Below are 19,652 nucleotides of genomic sequence, written 5' to 3' on the forward strand. Positions count from 1 at the left end.
CCATCACCAACAGCAGGGCTGGGAGCTGCTGCTCTGAGGTTTCCTTTCTGCAGAGGACTAGGAGGTCTTAAGGAAAGATTAGTCCTTCTGTTTATGAATTCATGCTTTTTTTTTTTTTCTCAGTGGTTTGCTTCTTCATGCATTGCTCTGCTCGGAGGGTGGAAAGAGCAGCACCAACTTCACTTGCATTTCTAGGCAGTTGTATTGTTGAGCTCTGGGGCACACAGGGAGCTGTACAGCCCAGTGCTGGGGTGCCTCTGAGGCCAAAATCCATTTCTGCCCAAGATCTGGAGCAAGGATGCTGGAATGAGTGAGCCTTAATTGGGGCCCAGAGGCAGATGTGATATTGCACCTGGAAGTTACTACAAAAGAATGTAGAAAATGTTCCTGGGGCATTGCTGAGATGTCTGGGGAGGGTACTGGGGACTGCATTGTAGCTGTACCTGCCAGAATTTGCCCTCAGTGACCTTCAGTGAAAGATACTTGAGTGGAAAATAATGGAGTCTATAAAACCCAGCAAAGTAGAAGAGGAACCAAAAGGAGAAGGGATGAACTGATGCCAAGAAACAATTCACAGCAATAATGGAGGCAGGAATGAGAGGTCAGGGATTAAAGTTAAGTGTCTATATGTGTGTGCATGTGTCTGGGGAAGGAGGGGATTCTTGACAGAAACTGCAGCAAGATTCCTGCTCATGAAAGGCAGTTAGAATAATGAAACAAGCTGCCAAAACCTGCAGCGGTAAAGAAGAGATCATATAAATCATCAAGAAAGGACCAAAGATAATTCTGGAGCTGCTCTGAGTCAGCAGGGGAATGGTGAGTGCTAGTGTGAGCATGGGGGCACACAGGGCAGGGTGCCAGGGCACAGTAGACCGGAGGAGTGGGGTTTACAGCCAGATCTCCTGATCTGTCTGGCACTGGATGGTGGCCACAGAGTCCATCACGTTTGGATCTCAGACTGAGCGTGAGTGGAAAGTGGTTTTTTCTGCTGTAGGGATGAACTATGCATCCATAAGGGAGGCAGGAATTTCACCTGCATGTTGCAAATGCCAGGGATAAACCAGAGTCCACAGATTTTGTTATAGCTCTGAGAACTGACAGATACCAAAGTGTGTGTGTGCAGGGTCCCAGCTGGAGACTGACAATTTTGCATCCAGGATTCTTGCTGTTTTAAGAAATAGTGGCCCGCTGAGTAGTGCTGAGGACCAGCAAGTTCCAGAAAGTCTTTATGAGCATGTGCACCCCTCAGATGACAGACTTGTCCATATTGACAGGAGACTGCTTAATGAGCAGCTGTTTGCCCAATAGCATTGATGATGCAGTTGGGGAAAAAATACCCAAAACAAAACACACACCCCCCCTCATCCAGTAGAAGAGTGTTGCCAGCAGTGATATAGTTGCAGGATCCTTTAGCACAGCAGCTAACAAGGTGGGAGGAGCAGGGCTGGCATGGGTAAAGCAGGAAAAAGAGGTTATGCACATCCAGCCACAGCTCCAGCCCAGCCTCTATGCAGGAAAAGATGTTTGTTGGCACCTGGCATCCCTCCGCGACAGTGAAGGCAGCAAGAGGAGAGCAGAAAGCACTGCTGGCCATTAGGAAGAAGCACAGAGCTCTCAGCCCCAGGCTGAATCCTCAGAACTGCAAAGGCAGCTGAATCAGCCCTGCCAGTCCGTGCAAAACAGTAGGTCAGAGCAGATGACTGTAATATGGCCTTGAAATCAATGGTTTTCTAAACAACAACACCATTTACTATTACCATTAAAATTTTCTGGGCTTTCTGTCTATGCTAAGGCCAGATTGCTCACACGGAAGAAAGCAAACAAGCTAATGAGTTGTTTTGAGTTGTTAAATGCAGGGTAGCTGCAGGCAGAGTGACTTGTATGTGTCGCAAATGTCATAATGTTTGGCAGTTACCCAGACAACTCATGGAGGGGGTTGTCAGCTGAAAGCACTTATTTTGGACACCCTGAGGTTACATTTTAGTCCAAAGCCCAAATTGCAGCCCCCTGAGTAAAGGCTTCTTTCTACAGTGGCTGTTTTTGTTATTACTACTTTTTAAAGCCCTCCCCATAAATAAAATACCCCACCTTTGGGAAAGCATTATGGTGTGAGGATCACAAACCAGGAATTTGGCTTCATGCTGAGGCATTCACTCTTCCCCGTGTTTCAGTTGCTTTTTGAAAGGGACGGCTGAGGTGATGGGAGCTGCTAGGCTGACTGTCTTCCACTCGGTGATGCTGCCTTAGGCTCCTGTGAGCCGTGTCAGGCCAGCTTTCACTGCCTCCGTGTGGTGCGGTGCTGGGATGCGAGGTTCAGCCTTTAGGAGGCATTTAAACTGGGTCTAACTCTAATATATATACAGTGAGGCAGGCAGCTTCCATATACAGGATGAAATGTTCCACAGGCATCTTCCATCTATGTGTTCTGATACAAACATTTTTTCCCCCAGCCATGGCGGTCCTTTCTCCACCCCAGAAACAGAGCTGAGTTTCTCCTCTCTTCCTAGAGATCATCACATACTAGACATTTACCCATTTTTGTTTCTTACCCACCTGGCTGTACTGGTGCCTGCAGCATACAGAACAAAGTTTATTCTCCTGTTTCCATGCCAATCTGTCTCTCACGTGGAAATTGCTGGGAAGTGAAAAAATACTTAAAAGACTAAAGGCACCCCTCCCCAGCTCTTCAAGCTAATCCTCCACAAGCACAAGTGGTCATGAAATAGGCATCAAGCTTGGGTAAGCCACATGCTTTTGTTCCACACGCCATTGCTGTGCAAAGTCAGCCACAAACCTTTTCACAGCCCTTCACGGGAGACTTTGGGTATTTAGGAAAGGAGTAGGAAGCACAGTATATGGCATGAGCAGTTGGCTGAAATGGATTGTGTGCATTATGACGTAGAAATGCCTGTAAAGGATGCTGTAACTGATGATGACTAGCTCAAATGAAGGCACTTGGAGTGAGCTGGCACATATTCATCCACCTGGGTATTTCAATTACCCCTGAAAAATATTCTCTCTGTTACACTTTTCTCCTTTGTTCAATGGGCGTCTTGAGGGTGTAACGTTTTCTAACGTATTTGAGGTGCAGGAAGACATGTCCCCATCTCCCCACAGTCATTCCCTAGCCAGGCATTGCTACAGCTCAGAGAAGCAGCTTTTTATCAAAGGCCCCTGGAATTCCTTTTTCCGAGTCAAGTTGAATAGAAAGGTTGTTTCTTAAAAAAAAAAAAAAAAAGAAAAAAAAAAGAAAAAAAAAGTAATTCCTGCGTGCAATAAAAAGATACACTATCTGCTGAATGAAATATAAAAGCTTCACAGCAGCTGTCTCCTGAGTTTGCATTTACCGCTGCTCCTGATTGGAAGGCTTGATAAAGATAATGGGATTTTTTTACCTCCCTCCCCCTTTCTCTGGAAGGTGGAAGTGTAACAAATTGGATTGGAGTATGTCTCTCCTTTGTGCCAGCTCGCAGAGGAGTGCGCAGATCTGATGAGAGAGGGGACAGGGTGCTGCCAGTGAGGAAAAAGCTAACAGTTTTCACTTAGTGCTGTGAATACAGATGTCAGGGTCACCTTCTCCTCCTTTGCACCCTTCCTTCCCATTCCCTTGCTCCCAGCCATTGCCTTTCCTTGCAGACCAGTGAGTTGCCAGCTGGCACTCATGGAGAAGGGAAGTGTGGAGTGCTCCTGTGAAACTAGGAAGAGTTGGGGGACCATAGCTGGGGGACCTTTCCCTGTCTTTCCTCAGATGCACGATGTAGCAATTTGTATTTGGTCAGTGCAAATGGGCTGCAAAACTGAAGCTCTGCAGGGTGTTTTTCTCCTTGTCTTGCTCACAAAGTAGCTCTTGTGTGGAGTCAGACTGGCCCTTCCTCTTCCTCGCATGGCCCCTTTCTGCAGGAAGGCCAAGGGGAAGGCCTTGGCAATCCTCTGTCTCCCTGCAGAAGCACAGAGGGCTTGGGGGGACATCCTACCATGCCTCCAGCTCCCCTGGAGCAGAGGGAAAGCTTCTTCTGCTATGAGGAGCTTGTCCAGCCTTGAATACAAATAAAGCACAGGATGAGGAGAACTCATGGCAGAGCCAAGTGCAACACTGAGAACCTCTGCACCGCCTCCCTGAAACACTACATGAGTGTGTGTCTCTCCCCAAAGATGAGTGAGGAGACAGGAGGATGACAGCAACATGCAGAGCCCTGAAGGATAGACATCAAAGAGACACCGTCCCCAAGGGACCATAAGGAAGGCACATAAGGGACACACTGTGACAGTAGAGTTGGCTTTGGCATTCTGTAGTAAGAGCACAATTTCCCAACACAGCCCAAATTTCAACATTTTGTGCTCTTTGAGGCAATGTCTGAGACCAGTTACCTTCATGGAATCCAGTCCAGCTGGGAATGAACAGAAAGCATCATCCTTGGATATCACAAAGATAGTACAGGTGAGGATCTAAGGCACTGGAGTAAATGAAGGGCACTGCAGGATCAGTGCTTAGCCAACATGACCTTTGCTTACTCTCTGAGTATCTCCAGCCAGAGTAACACCCAGCAATAAACACAGCAGCTGACCTCTTCGTGCTAATTTAAATGAATAATAAAGGCAAGGGGAGCTTCCCCAATACATTTTAATTATGTGATAAGAAAACTGCTGAAACCAAAAGAAATTTGCAACGGTCCTTGCATTTTTATATTAGGAGAAATAAGCCCGGGTGGCAGGTGATGTCTCCATATCCAAGAGTTCATTTTAATTAACTCCTGCAAATGAATAGACTTTCTGCTTTGACTCTGGCTAAACTCTGTGTGGCTAGGTCACTGTGACTGAGACACGACAACCAGAAAGATAGCTTTGGATGGTCCAGGTTGTCTGTGGTTAAACCACAGCTTTCCCTATTGTCACCGGTGATACTACATTTCTTTCCTTTTGGCTGTGTTTATGTGTTCCTTGTCTATACACAAGTGTGTGAGTCCTCAATGCTTCTCCACATGGAGCATCCTTCAAGATTTGAACAAAAGGTGGTACCCTGGGAAGTGACAGGGCGCTCCAGTGCTGCAGAAGGAAAGAAGCATTCATTATTTCAGGGTGGAGGCTGGAGAACTGGATGTGGTCAGAAACTGGAGCCCTTCTTCCCACAGGCATGCTGCTGAAGGCTGGTAGAGATTACATGCTCCGTGGAGCAGGGTCTTGGTTCCATCTCAGGCTCTCTTCTCCATTGTCCCTCTACTGTGCCTGAAGCCAAGGGCTTCCTGCTCTCCAGCACTTCTGGATTCCAGTAGCAAGAAGTGTTGTGTGAGCACTAATGGAGATGAACTGAGAGCTGAGCAAGACACTGCTTTGCCCAGGGGAGCCCTCTCTGTGCCCTCGCCTTGTATCTCTCATCTCCCTAAGCAACTGCTCTAGGTTCTGACCTCTGTGTGGCATCACTCTTTCAAGGAGTGGGTGTTCCCTGTGGAGAAGTGGTTTTGTGATCGCAATATCATTTTATCAAGGGTAGAGAAACCAGTCTGGATAATCTGTGACATGACTTTGAACATTGCCATATGGCTATGATTTTTGCATACTTTCCTGAACCGTCTCTCTGAACTTTTAATGGTTTATCTGTCTTCTCTTTCCCTCTGGAAAGAGGGCTCTGGACATTTGTGCGTTCGTATGTTGTGCATGGTTGGAGGCATCTGACAGTGGGTAAAGGCAATGACTGATGTGCTGCTACATGGATGCAGCCTTCACATGTGTGACTACAAGTGTTATGGGCACAGGGATTACTGGGCTGTATCCCCTATCAGAGGCTCTGCACATCAGAGTTCAATGTCCCTGTTCTTCTTGCAGAGTGGCGGCAAGCAAGCGGGGCAAGGATGATCCTTCAGGATGAAGACATCACAACCAAGATAGAGAATGACTGGAAGAGACTCAACACGCTGGCACACTATCAGGTAACTGTGTGAGAGGATGGGTAGAAGGTAGATCAGCTAAGAAAATAGCAAGAAGGGCAAAGTGTTATTCTCTAAGACACAAGGTAAACAATAGTTGAGAGGGCAATAACTGGGCAGAGCGCCTGTGTTGAGTACATCCATCCTGTTCCACTGTTCTTGTAGTACTTACCCTGCACAACACCAGAGATTAAGCCAAGGGAAGAAAAAATCCTCCATCTCTCTCAAAGGAGAGGCATCCCTGGTGAGTGAAGGATGTGAAGAGGAGATATGGACATGAGGACAGCACGAGTTAACCTTTCTCATGTAGACAAACAGAAAGCAAGCCTTTCCGTGCCCCTTTTTCCTGTGCATCAATGGCCTTGTGATGCTAGGAGAGTTCAGAAGGATGGAAGAAAGAAAAATGGAAGGGAAGAATGTTTGGTGTCAGGAAGAAGGAGGAGGAAAGCAGCGTGACTGAAGACCATAGTGCAGTGGGGTTGTCACTGACCTAGGAACACTTGTTTTCAACGCCTGTCCTGATCCATGTCACACGCTCTGGGACAGGGCTTCCCTTTATCTCTGCATGTCCTTGAGGTCCATAAGAGAGTGCTATAGATGTCCAAAAATATCTTACACAAGTAGCAGATTTAATGAAAAATTGAGCTTTGGTCAAAAGATCCCCCACTCCTTCACCTCTTGCCAAAAAAAGAAGCCAAAAAAAGCACCTCATTAAGTTTAATCCAATGCTAACAATTTTGTTGTTTCCTCAATCACACCTCAGCAGTCTACATTTCATAACAAGATTTCTGTGGTTTTGGTTTGGTTTTGTTTGTTGTTTTTTTTATTTATTTAAGAGCTGACCTGAGGAGACAGCAAGCAATAATTTGAAAAGGAAACAAAACTTTTCACTTCAGATTGACTGAAGCATTGCTGGCTGACTCCAGAATACTTTTTTTCAAGAGGAGTGGGGACATTTTCAATTTTATTTCACCAATAAACCACAGGCATAATTTTATTTCACTTCTGTGTTTTTTCCAGTTGTTTGCTTCAGGCAACAAGCTCCTAGCTATATGGATTAGCTGGGGCAGAACAGGTCCTCAGCTGCCAGGATGCTGAGCTTTACACCATTTACCCTGACTGTCCTGAGGGCAGACATGGAACATGCTGGGACAGACACTGATAGTCCTTTTGCCTCAGTTTCCCCTTCTGTACTCTGGGGCTAAAACTATAAAGAGCCAATAACTGCCTTCCATGATTGCTGAGGGGCTATTTAATTAGCCTCTGCAGTGCTTTGAAGATGAAAAACTCTATGCAAGTGCTAATTATTATTATTACACAGACAAGAGTTAGACGTTAGCAGGATTTTTTTTCACCCATCTCCTTTTTATGGTGTCTTATTTATCACAGATATCCATGATATGGCTCCTCTGAGCCACTGGCTTGTTAACATTTCTAATACGGGACCCACATGAATCGCCTTGCTGTAGTGATGGAAAATCTGGCTTATTTCAGAAAGTTCTGTTGTCTTTTGAAACACTATCCCATGACATCCTGGAACACAGCCACCCCAAACCTGCTGCTTTCACCTCTCTGAGACCCTCTGACACGGCAAAGAGAAAGAAGTTGTGGTAGTCACTTCAGCCCAGCAGTACATTTGTAACATGGAAGGGGGAGGCTGTACATGGAGAGGTTGACACGATCAAAGTGGGAAATGGAGGTACCCATTTCTGAGCTAAGTACCTAGATATCATCTGCAATTGAGGTGGAAGGGATAGAGGATTTCACATCAGTTTTATCATCTTTATGGGACAGCCCACCCTTGGTGTTTGAAATAGCTCAGATTATTTTCTTCTTCTCACACTCCTTTTCTGCATAAGAGCTTCTTTGGGAAGAACGTGCTGTCTGCTTTAGTAAGGTTAGTGCATAGACTTGCGTCATTGTCACTGAACTTGGAATCAGGACCTCAGTGGAGTGGAGCCTGCTTTATCGTCCCAATAGCTTTATCGCTATTGCCCAAGTGCAAGCTTCCAGCAGTGTAACAGGAGATTTTGTCCCTCTTTTTTTGTTAATAGACACACGGAAGAAAGTATTTGAAGCTTTGGGCCAAAACTACTGTCCTATCTACAGTGGCACTGGTTTATGGCTCAGCTTCTGCTGCTTGAATGTCTGCTGTCCTTGGAATGCTCCTCAGCCAGTCTTCAGAAGCTTATTGACAAAGTCCCTTTTTCTTTACAGGTGCCAGACGGATCTGTGGTAGCGTTAGTCTCCAAGCAAGTCACTGCCTACAATGCAGTCAACAACTCCACTGTCTCCCGGACATCAGCCAGCAAGTATGGTAAGGATTTGTGTGCTGATATGGATTGAGAGAGCACCAGAGAAGAGATCCCAAACATCATGGTGATTACAAGACACTGAGCACCAGCAGACAGAATGATAGGCAGATGACTAGTTGATAAGATTGCTTGAGGGATGGCAGGAGAGGATTTATTCATCTAAAACTTTGGCACCTGGTCCAAGCTGGTTGGATTGCTCTTAGGAAGTACTTCTCCTCCCTCATTAATAAAAGGAGGAGCATATATAATTAGTTGCCTGCATTTTCAATCTCTCAATCTTGCTCTTAGAGTTTGCATAGGGAGAGGCAAGGGAGAAGCACTGCACACTGTATGAGCTGAGTCATTCTGGTGGTCAAAGTCCTTGCAGCATGGTCTTTTGTGAAGGAGAATCTGTGGCACAGATGAGCAACCACAACCTACACAGGGCATAGACCTGTCTACAGATACATCCCAGTGTGGGTGTTGTATGTCCCACCCAGCTATCTTATTATCCCAAGGGAATTCGCACCTGCAATAATAAAAAAAAAAATGGCTTACTGAGGTCTTGTATCAGTATATCTCAAGGCAGTGGATTGTTGTTCCCACTCTACCCATGAGACAACTGAGAATGAGACAGCTGTGAAATAGAGACCAGGTGGAAAGTCTTCTGTAGAGACAAACAGAGACCTCCTGAGTCTCTCACACCAACACAGACCTTTCTCCCCTGCACCAGAATTGCAGCCCAGGACATGTCTCACTATGCTGATGCTGGATGGCAAGGCAAAGCATCTCCAGTGTGCAGAGTGCTGAAAACCACCCTCCAACCTGGATGCAGCTGCCAGATCAGTTTGTTATTATTATTATTTTTAATTTACGAAAGCATCTCCAGTTCTTCTTACTCCTTTTAGCTTGAGGGAAAGTAAACCTCCTCAGTGTCCAGAGGAGTCCCCTTCCTCTTTCTCCAAGGACATAAGCAATCCAGCACACCTTATTAATATTCATCCTCTTTGCCATGTTATTGCAATTACTGAAAGACACAGTGACCTTTGAAAAGGAAGACTTCAGAGGGGTTAATTTCTGTTGGATTTCTTTAATTCTTTTGCTATTTGCTTTTTCAGGAGGAGGGAGTGGGGAAGAATGCAGGGTGAGAAGATATGGTGGGTCAGAAGTGATTGTTAATTGCAATTAAGAAAACAGCATCCAGAGAGAAAAAGGATATTCCATCTGATAATTATGATGTAGGGATTGGTAATGCATTAATGAGGCTGATTCAGATCTTGCTACAGAAAGGTGCAACTCTCTTGTGTTAATTATGGTTGGAAAAGACTCTGCAGCATTGCTGGAAGGTCAGGGAGAGGGGAATGCCTCATGCCTACACTCAAGAGGTAAAATTTGGAGGCTAAAGGTGTCCTGGGAGAGGAAATTTCTGCAGGCCCACCTGGGGTTCTGGTTTATTTTTGGTCAACACAAGATTTTGGAGCAGGGAGTGAAGAGGATGGCTGGGCAGGAGTTATTGGATTGCTTTGATGCCAAAGGGGGAAGAGGAGTCAGCTTCTCCTAAGTCTGGGGATGGGGAGCTAGACAAGAGGTCACGTTAGCTGCATCAATATTACTATGCAAACAGGCTGTGGCCTGTTTGCTGGCCATAATGCCAAGCAGCATGACATGGTACGGCTAACATCCATGTAGGTAAAACAAGTTGTACTTGGCCGTGCTGGTTACCATGAGTAGTTGGTACTCTCCCCTGAACCAGTCCTGGGCAGTGTCTGACACTGACAGTGCCAGTTGTTCCAGGCCAAAGCTTTGCCAGGGGTTGTGATAAGAGGTAAAGAGCATAGGCAACTAACAGTCAGTGTTTGAGGCTCTAATTTAATAGTGCAGACATTGATGTCATGTCTGGCTTGGCTGACATCCCTTGTCTTTGCTGAGCTAATCACTCGGTCATTAGGTGATGCTTTGATAATAAGGCCTGGCCCATCCAGCTCATTTGGGGGCTTCTCCATCTTACCTTGTAATTTGACCAGGAGATATACCTGTGTTGCCTAACATTACAAGTTAGTTGATGGAAATTTATTTAATACTAATATGGAAACACGGAGCTTGTGGGAGCAGGAACATTACAGCACTACTACAACCTTTCCAGTTTGGAGACCCAAACTAATGTCTCTCCAGGGTGAACTCACCAGCTGTGATTGTCTCAGCAGCCCACACCAGAATCTGTATGAGCATCCTTTCCATGTACCAAATGGCAGAGGTACCTGCTATCAAACCCAGACAGAAGAGGTCTTCTTCTTGCCTTTCTGAAAAAAATCTTCTATTAGGTGGCATGTCATTAGCATATTTCCTTGATGAAACCTGTTGATCCCAATACAAGTGCTACTAGGGCTGAGACACATGCATCTCTCTTTGCAGAAAACATGATCCGTTACACAGGCAGCCCAGACAGCCTCCGTTCCCGCACTCCCATGATCACCCCTGACCTTGAGAGCGGAGTCAAGATGTGGCACTTGGTGAAGAACCATGAGCATGGTGACCAAAAAGAGGGTGACCGGGGCAGCAAGATGGTTTCTGAGATCTACCTGACAAGACTACTTGCCACCAAGGTACATGGTGGGGGTGGGGAAGAGAGTGAAAAATATTTTTTTTAAAGGCTGCGGTAGAGCTTCTTGCCTACAAGAAATTAGAGACTGCTCAAAGGATGCCAAAGAGGGGTAAAGCAAGAAGAGCAGAAGGAAAATAAAGCAAAAGGAGTTCCAAACATTGTAAGGAAGGAGCTTGAATTTAGAAAGCAGTCAGAAAAGGGATATTGGAGAGCAATGAGGAGTAAAGAACTCGGGGCGATGGGAGTGTTGGAGAAAGTCAGCACAGGGGTAGGTGCTGGGGTTGTCAATTATACCGGCTTGTTGTTTGTACCAAAGTTGAGCAGATGAAGACCCAGGGAGAAAATGTGCTTGGATCAGCTTCCAAGGATGTGTCACACCTCACAGTCTGAAATGGGGTCCTATGCCACAAACCTGTGATTATGTGTTCTACCTTTCCCCTGGGCCCATAAAGGTTCTTGTGCTGATGACTTGCCAGGGGGTTGGCTGTGATGTAGCTAATACGTAGGCAGCTCCAAGGAAAGAAAGCAGAGTTAGATGTTCATCCCCTCTGAGCCATAGAAAGCCCAGGGTCTCCGAAGAGAAAATACAGAATAAGTCAAGTTGGGGCAGAGCAGGGACATCCTGAGCTGAATCTCCAGGCACATCTCACACATCATGTCCTATCTCAGACATCATGGTCCATGGCAAGTCTCTGCAGAGAGGGCAAAGGCTGTCTTAGGAAGTTGGTAAGATCCCATCTGCTCAATCCATATTCCCCAACATGCTGGAAGGCAGCCTCCTACAAGGGTGCCTGCCAGAGCCTGCAGGACTTCTGTAGTGGGGCGGTATGTGAGTGTTTAGCGTAACTGGGGATGCAGCATCATGAGGAGGACACTTGTACAACTGGAGATTACTTAAGCTGCAACTACAATAACTAATTGCAGTGGATTTTGGCTCTGGGGCAGCCACAGAAAGTGGTTTAATTGCCACTGTCTGCACAGAAAGAACTCACTGCCACTCCGCACTATGCTGTCCCTTCCGTGCAAAGGGGTTGGCTGGTTCTTGCTGCAGCTGGCTCTCTCTGGGGCTGGCAAAAGATCTCAGGCCCTTCACCTTCTTTCATCTCCGACTGAGACTATCCTCCACCTGACTTGCTTCTAAAGGTTCTACAGGAGTGTGGGCAAAAGCAGTTGTCTGAGTTTACGTTTATTTCCTCTTCCACCCTGTGGATGGTGGTCTCCTTGGAGAAGTCTGCATTAATGAAGAGACTGCAACTTCTTTTGCACCCCACAGGGGCTAGGGCAGGTGGGAAGAAAGGCAGTATAATCAGAGATAGGCTCCCTGTGCACTTCTGCTGTCCTCTTGCAGTACAGAGCACCTCTGCACCCAAACCTCTCTAACATGAGTTATTTCAATGCATCCCAGAAGTGGAAACTGCAGGGTAGTTGTGGCTCAGGTGTGGCTAATCACAGCAATATCTCAACCCTTTCTGAGCAGGGTTAAACCAAGCAGTGATCAAACAGCCCAATTTTCCTCCCGTCTCTGAACTTTTGACTATTATAATTTCTTGTAAGGGTGTTAATAGGCACAAACACAATTCCATGTCTTCATGCAAACGCTGTCTGACTTTGCTCATCGGACAGGTCTCCATCACATGCTTAAGTCCTACCATACAGTTTTACCTGCACATTTGTTCTTGAATTAATTTTGCTTCTGATGTCTGACTCTCCCTGCAGCCTCACTCAGGCTGTCTATGTTGCAGTGGGAGTTGGAGATAAAGTGGCTTTGTCTTTAGCCCCTGGTACATGCTCATCTGCCTGGCATCAAGATGCTTTTATGGGTCACACAACGTAAAAAGAAAACGATGCTCCCCGGGGCTTGGGCCCCAGCTGGTATAAACCAGCAAGCATTGGACCAGTGCTGATTTACACTGTCTGGGGATACATCCCCTACCCCACCACTGAATCGCTTTTGCTCTCTGTTACGGATCACAAACTCAGCACTTGGGGGTTTTTTGTTTTTTTTTGGTTTTTTTTTTTTTTGGGGGGGGTGGCTTTTTGTGTCTGGGTTTTGTGGGGTTTTTTTGGTGGGTTTTTTTTTTTGGAGGGGGGAGGGGGTTTTTGTGGTTTTTTTTTTTTTTTTTTTTTTTTGTTTGGTTTGGTTTTTTGTAGAGGTAGCAGGAAAGCAGCTGCAAAACTTACACAGTAACAGAGAGAGTAGAAAGGCTGGGGAGTTACTGATTCCTCTCTTGGGCTGAGCAATTTTCTTTTCTCGTCCTGACCATTTGAGGGAGGGAAAGAGGAGAGAGTGCAATTGCTGGTAATACAATCCCAGGGAATACTTAGTTAAACTGACAATGATTTTTATTCTGGTAAATCCCTGACCTCTGAGACCTAGAGTCTCTTGCCTAAAAGCCTTAGAGGTTTTCTTTGTGTTTGTGTGGGTGAACATGTAGAGAACTAATTCCCTCCAGAAACTGAACCTGAGGGCAACTCTTCCATGTCAGACCAACAAGATTTCCCCTCAGGGGCCCTTTCTGAGTCAGACATGTGCTGCAGGGCTTTATTCACCCTGTAGGAGTTCACACAAGCAAAAGGTGCCTCTGTTTCCCAAAGAATAAATCAAGTGGTGAATCAGCAAGAGACACCAGCTTTCTAATTAAGAATTTGTTAGTGCTATGTAAACTAGAGCCACCATGGTGGCACCTGGTGCTTTGTTTTTAGTAAGAATTTCTTGCCTGGATCTGCAGAGAAGGGGGAGGGTTTGATTTGTCATAAGAGGAAATTTTTGGAGATTTGCTGGAGATCTGATTGCTTTTTGGTTATTTTAGCAACCACATGGTTTGTTCACATATAAATGCTTATGAACTTTGGTAACAGAGCAGATGTTCAGACATGGGCTAGACCTCCCAATGCAGCAGGGAAACCGTGCCTTGCGTGGTTCCCCTCCAAACCCAGCCTGCAGCAAATCTGGTTATCTCAGCTCCTCAGCTGCCCCCTTCTCCAGGCCTGGTCACCCTCTGATATTCCAGCTCCACCTTCTTGCTAAAGGTCAGCTGTCCTCACTGGCTTGTCCAGGGTGGTTTTCCAACCACAGGATCTGGGTTTCTCCTCCCAGAGGAACATAAGAAGACCTCTGCAGTGGACATTACTGAGGTCTGCAGAGCAATACACGACACATCCATGCATTGCTTCTAAGGTTTGCCTCAATCCTGTGCCAATGGGTAGTAAAAAATGAGGAGGCCACTTGGGGATTAAGATGAAGTTTGTGCTATTTATTATACTACTCACACACCTTAAACAGCCATCTCTCTTAAGGCACTCTTGTCCCATTTGTCCCAGTGAAGACAAATATTTGTCTCTGCTTTATAGTCACCTGAATTCCGTTACCGTCTTAAGAATTGGCCCTGGATGAAAGCAAGCATAGAATATGGCTAGGTTTTGCCTCATGAATGTACTAAAGCAGTTGAGGATAGGATGCAGAGGAGAGGAATCTTAGTGGAAACAGATCAGAGCTTTACCATCACCATATACCTGAGTTGGGGCAAGGTGTCCCACCACAGCTCAGCCACCCTCCATGGCAAGGAGTGCTAGCAGCAGCGAGGACAGGCAGTGCCTTGACCTACTACATCTGTCTGCTAAGCAAATGTAGCAGATATTGTGAGGATGCACGTGCCTGCTTAAAGACATCTGTATTGAAATTTCCAACTCACGTCACATTTAGCAAATATCAGATGGCTCCCACTTTTCAACCATACTTTCTGGGCCTGATCCACAGACATACCCTGTTTCCAGTGGGGTACAATAATTTAACATCCTTCTCCCATTTGGTATCTCACATTCTTCTTTCCTTCTTCTCCCAACAGGGCACCCTCCAGAAATTTGTAGACGACCTCTTTGAGACCATCTTCAGCACCGCTCACCGTGGCAGTGCACTTCCCCTGGCTATCAAATACATGTTTGATTTCCTGGATGAGCAGGCTGACAAGCACAACATCCATGACCCCCACGTGCGGCACACCTGGAAGAGCAATTGGTGAGTGAGACAGTCCCATACCACGTCTCAGACTGGAAGGAGGGTAGGGGGACATGTCATTCGGTATCTGGCTTCTGGGGGAGCTGAGGAGCTTGGCGTGGGGTTCAGAGTACCAGGTTCAGTCTTCCCAACCTGATGGGGAAGTCAGAAGATCCAAGAATCTAAAAGATGCTCTCAAGGATGGAGTGGAGTGCTTTGGCTAAGCAGGTCCCAGTTCGCCCTGTATTATGTGAGACTGGCAGTGTTTCTGAGGGACCTCATGAGGAAAAATGGTGACATGTTTAACTGCTGCAGTGTCCGGGCCCACAGGAATATCTAGGGAGGCATAGGAGAGGATTCAGCACCACTGCCTTCATCTAGGCTGGGTGTTTGGTTTCCCACTGTAGTCAGAGGTGGGCTTGAGCCCCATTTGTTTGCCCACACATAAACATCTAGTGCCACCTGCATTATTTTAAGGTATCCCAGACATCCTTAGGGGATGTGCAAGCACCCACAGGAGATCAGTGGTACCCTCCTGGCCTGGCAACTGGAGTCCAGGAAAGTATCTCAAATGGTATTAAGTACTTAAAGGGTCTGGAGCTGGATGTGACCCTCCTTCAGAGTGAGTGACAAAGTCTGACATCAGCCCCCTGCTCTAGCTGCCAAGCAGCAGTCCCTCTTCACACATGTAATGGGACAGCAGAGAAAAGCCAGGATCGGTGGAGAGAAAAGATCTCTGCGGCTCCTCTCTGCTGAGTCTCCCTGTTGGGAAGAGTCCTGCGGGGAATCGCTCCCTCCCCTTCTCCTGTGCAAATACAGGGACTATAAAAGGAACAGCAGAGGAGAGCCATGGGGCTCCCAGCTCATGCATTTTTTCCTTTTACCATCCATGCTGATGGCAGATCGTCACAGCACAGTGACATAAAAAAAGAAACCCCATGCACCAAAGAGGCTTTCAACTAATGAAACATTAGCATATTATTAACATTATCTGCGGCACTAATCTAAGGCTGATTGCAGCCACTCAGACTAAATGAGCAGGAGGTTTATTTAAGGGGGGAGGGGGGAAGGCAGAGTGTGTGTCTATGTGAGAAAAGGGGCAGTATGAGGAAATCTGTTCAATCAGATTAAATTAACTCAGTCACATCACGGGTTTCATTATCCCCAGCTAGGGACACTGTCCCCCTCAGCCCCTTCCCACACCCATACACACACTCAGGCACACGTACATGCACTCTTTGCTCATCCTCACTGTGGCTGTGTTTGCTGTGCAAGCACTTGCAGATGATGTTTTGCACAGTTCACTCATCCTCCTCATTCCTGCAACAGATCAACCCCCATCCCCAGCCTAAAAAGTTTTCCCTCAACCTCCATCCCCAGCCTAAAAGGTTTCCCCCCAACCTCCATCCCCAGCCTAAAAATCCCACCACCACTATCACCCACACGCCCCAATTCCATCACATCTCATTGCCAACATTTCCCACTTCTCCTGACCTTGGTGACAGGATCACCTGCATGGGGCTTTCCTTACATTTGTTCTCTGATTTTGATGGCTCAGGAGAACACACAGTGATTTAGGAAAATGTGGTGTCATCCTCTGTCAGAACATGCCAAACTGCATGCTGTTACCTGACATGTATCAGACTTGGAGATGATTTCCTTGATGGTGCTGTGAACACATGGGGGTAATGAGCAACTGGAAAGAACTGAAGAACGGGGCAGTTTACTCTGAACATCAGGTGAATTTGTTAAACTGAAGAATAACCTCCGCTTAGGAAGGTGCAGATGCTGAAGGTAGACTTAATGGTCTACCTGACAAAGAGTTTGACTCTGTGGTCAGTGACACAGCTCCTAGGCCGCCATCACATGAATGCATTTACCCTGACAGAAAGCCTTGAGGCAAAGGCTGGAGGTAGATACCTCAAGGCATCTTATACAAATGAACAGCTCTTTTGAGGAAAAGGGGGTGAAAAAAGGGTTTTGGATTGCATCCTTCATTAGGGCAGGTATATTTTCATTTCAAACGTTGCAACACTTGTTTCCCAGGTTTTTCTCCTTGAAGCAACAGGGGTTTTCCTGTCACATACTAACTGTGTCATGCCCACTGTGCTGGGATCATATGTGGGCTTGGGCTTGAGCCGTGGAGCATGACAGTACGCGGTGTCCACAGCACACAGTCCTTGTCATGAACACTCCTGGTCTCAGCCTGGGAGCTCTACCTCCCTCTCGTCCCATGGGGATGCTATGAGGGCTGAAAACCAAGTCCCTCAGTGACAAATGTTCACTGTAAGTTCTGGGGATGCAAGGCCTGTCCTTGTCTGAGGAAGCAGCCAACAGCTGCAACTTTACATTGCAACCTAATATAGAGAAGTTAGGAGTCATTTTAACCACCTAAATTATACTCCCATTAATTTATGTGCAACTTCACCAAGATGGCATGGACTTTAAGACTGATAAAGTCTGGTTTGTAAGGATAACAGGAACAAAAACCACTCTCTGACTCCACTGCCATCCACAGAGACCTGTACGGGAGGAATTTACTGTGTATCAAAGCTTATCCCAGAACCCTTCTCTCCACACCATGATCTTTGATTCTCATCCACCATTTACCATTGTAACCTCACACAACAAAGCCTGTGAACCACGCACTGACTGATGCACCTTTCCCCGCCTCCCATCCCTCTTGCAGCCTGCCTTTACGGTTCTGGGTTAACATGATCAAGAATCCACAGTTTGTCTTCGACATCCACAAGAACAGCATCACAGATGCCTGCCTCTCTGTAGTGGCTCAGACTTTCATGGACTCCTGTTCGACCTCAGAGCACCGTCTGGGCAAAGACTCGCCCTCCAACAAGCTTCTCTACGCCAAGGACATTCCCAGCTACAAGAACTGGGTGGAAAGGTAAGTTTTAGATCTGGAAATCTTAATGACATAGCAAGTGATACAGCGAGGCTCTGCTTCAGGGATGGAGGTAGGAGGCATCATCAGTATTGCTTTTGGTAGATGCTTCTGGGCTTTTTTCCTTTGGTTATTGCCTAACTGGAAAACTCCATGTTAGCCTTTTATTCCCAATGTGCCTTGCAACAGAGATGGAAATTTAGAGGTGTGAACTGAAGGTGTTTGCCATCACCGTTTCTCTTGAGGAGAAACTGTTGAGAAATGCTAGAGGGAGGAAGGAAGGGGAGGTGATGTGCTTGAGCCTTGTGAAATACATGGGATTCTAATTCTTTTCACCCAGATCAGAAGTGGTTTGCTATTCTCAGCATCATTGTGACAGTCCCCATGCTGCCTACATCCCAAGGGTTATACAATTATCTCCCCTTATTCCGAGTCCGGTAGCTTTCCTTGGAGGCTCTTCTGTGCTTTGAATGAGATGCCGAAAGATTGACAGGCTGGTGACTGAAGCTCTGCAGGTACTTTCTGAAAGGTCAGAGGTCTTTCCAAGCATTTTATCCACATCTGCAAGACCTGTAGCTGTACTGTTCAATCTACTGTACTGAAGGTCAGTGTCTGGCAAAGCTACCCTACAGGGAATACAACCAAGACAACTATTCCTGCAGTACGTGGGGGCTTCAGTTTCTCTTAAGAATTTCCACAGGACAAGTGAATAGCACATCTTGCACTGCATTCAGCAGGAGCCTGTCTGCTGGAGCAATCCTTGCAGAAGTTGATCTGTGCTTTGTTTTCTAATATGCTACACTTGCTTGGAGTTATTGACAGGTTTAGGAACTGCACAGATGGAGAATGATTACTACTCTGTAAATACAAAGATGGGTTTATCTTACAGATTGTTCCTGTGCAATGGCATCCAGTTTAAAGCAACGATTTGTCTGCATGACTTCAAAGGCACTGTCTAAAATTGATACCACATCATGCACCTTGTATGAGACCTCTGCTACTATGGACACACTGGGATGTAAACCACCATATTCCTTTGGTGGGGATGGTTTCCTCTCATTTTCTGAAAGGAGAGCATGGCTGATCAGAAAGCTCTGTCCCCTAGTCAGCATGAGGTGACATTCTTTGCAACAATGCTCCCATTGGTCTCTGATTTGTCTGGACAATTATTTTTAGACGTGGTTAAACACTTCTGCAAATGTCGTTTCTAGGCAACCTGTAAGGCTCTTACGAGCTACCTTGCTTAATTATGACCTACTTCTGGCACTGTGTCCAAGTTTCTTAGTATATATTGAGGTTGATTGTTGGATTGACCTGGACAGGGAGAAAGAGGTGTTTGAGATTCATTTAGAAATCAAGTTTGCACCAACAGTGACTCTAGTGATGCTTTAGCAACCTTGCATGTGGTGGGTGGCTGTTTTCTGTGGAAAAATGCTGGTTTACATATGAACCTGGTTGATTTTTATCTTAAGGGATGGTGGTATGTTTGAGTGACAAACTAAGGTACATAGGTGGAGAAGAGGGTATTTCCTCATGCAACACCTTTTTTTTTTTTCTGAACAAACAAAAGGCTACATTTTCCATTTTGTTTCTCCAGTATTGATTTCACTTTACAGCTTTTTGGAGCTAAATCCTGTTGCCCAGTGATCTTCAGCAGTAGGTGCTGCATTTACCTGGAAGTTTTCCCAAACAACTGGGTTTGCAAACGAGGTACATAACACCTCCTGCTGCTAGTAAACAGCACTGGATTTCTGTGCCCAGCATGTGCTGGGTTGTTATCTGCACTGATGTCTGACAACTTGAACTGAAGCCCAAGGGGAGGCTGTGGGTTTTGGAATATGGTTAGAGTTTCTGCCCTGCTTATATTTTTGTGTGTCAGTTCCACTGACTCAATGCAGTGGCACCTGGATGCTGTGGGAGATCAAAGAAAAAACATATCAAG

At 46.2% G+C, this 19,652-nt stretch overlaps 1 protein-coding gene across 2 annotated transcripts in view; it reads left to right on the top strand.

Annotated features, from left to right (window-relative positions):
- PLXNA4 (plexin A4) overlaps positions 1–19,652 on the top strand; it is a 470,690-nt gene that overhangs the window by 424,383 nt on the left and 26,655 nt on the right. For both annotated transcript variants that reach the window (XM_080393429.1, XM_080393430.1), the window contains exons 26-30: positions 5,821–5,924; positions 8,139–8,238; positions 10,628–10,818; positions 14,663–14,832; positions 17,501–17,713. In XM_080393429.1, the coding sequence (XP_080249555.1) occupies positions 5,821–5,924; positions 8,139–8,238; positions 10,628–10,818; positions 14,663–14,832; positions 17,501–17,713 (778 nt within the window). The remainder of the gene's footprint in view (positions 1–5,820; positions 5,925–8,138; positions 8,239–10,627; positions 10,819–14,662; positions 14,833–17,500; positions 17,714–19,652) is intronic.

The sequence above is a fragment of the Falco punctatus genome (genome assembly GCF_963210335.1).
Source record: "Falco punctatus genome assembly, chromosome: 6".
NCBI classification, from domain to species: domain Eukaryota; kingdom Metazoa; phylum Chordata; class Aves; order Falconiformes; family Falconidae; genus Falco; species Falco punctatus.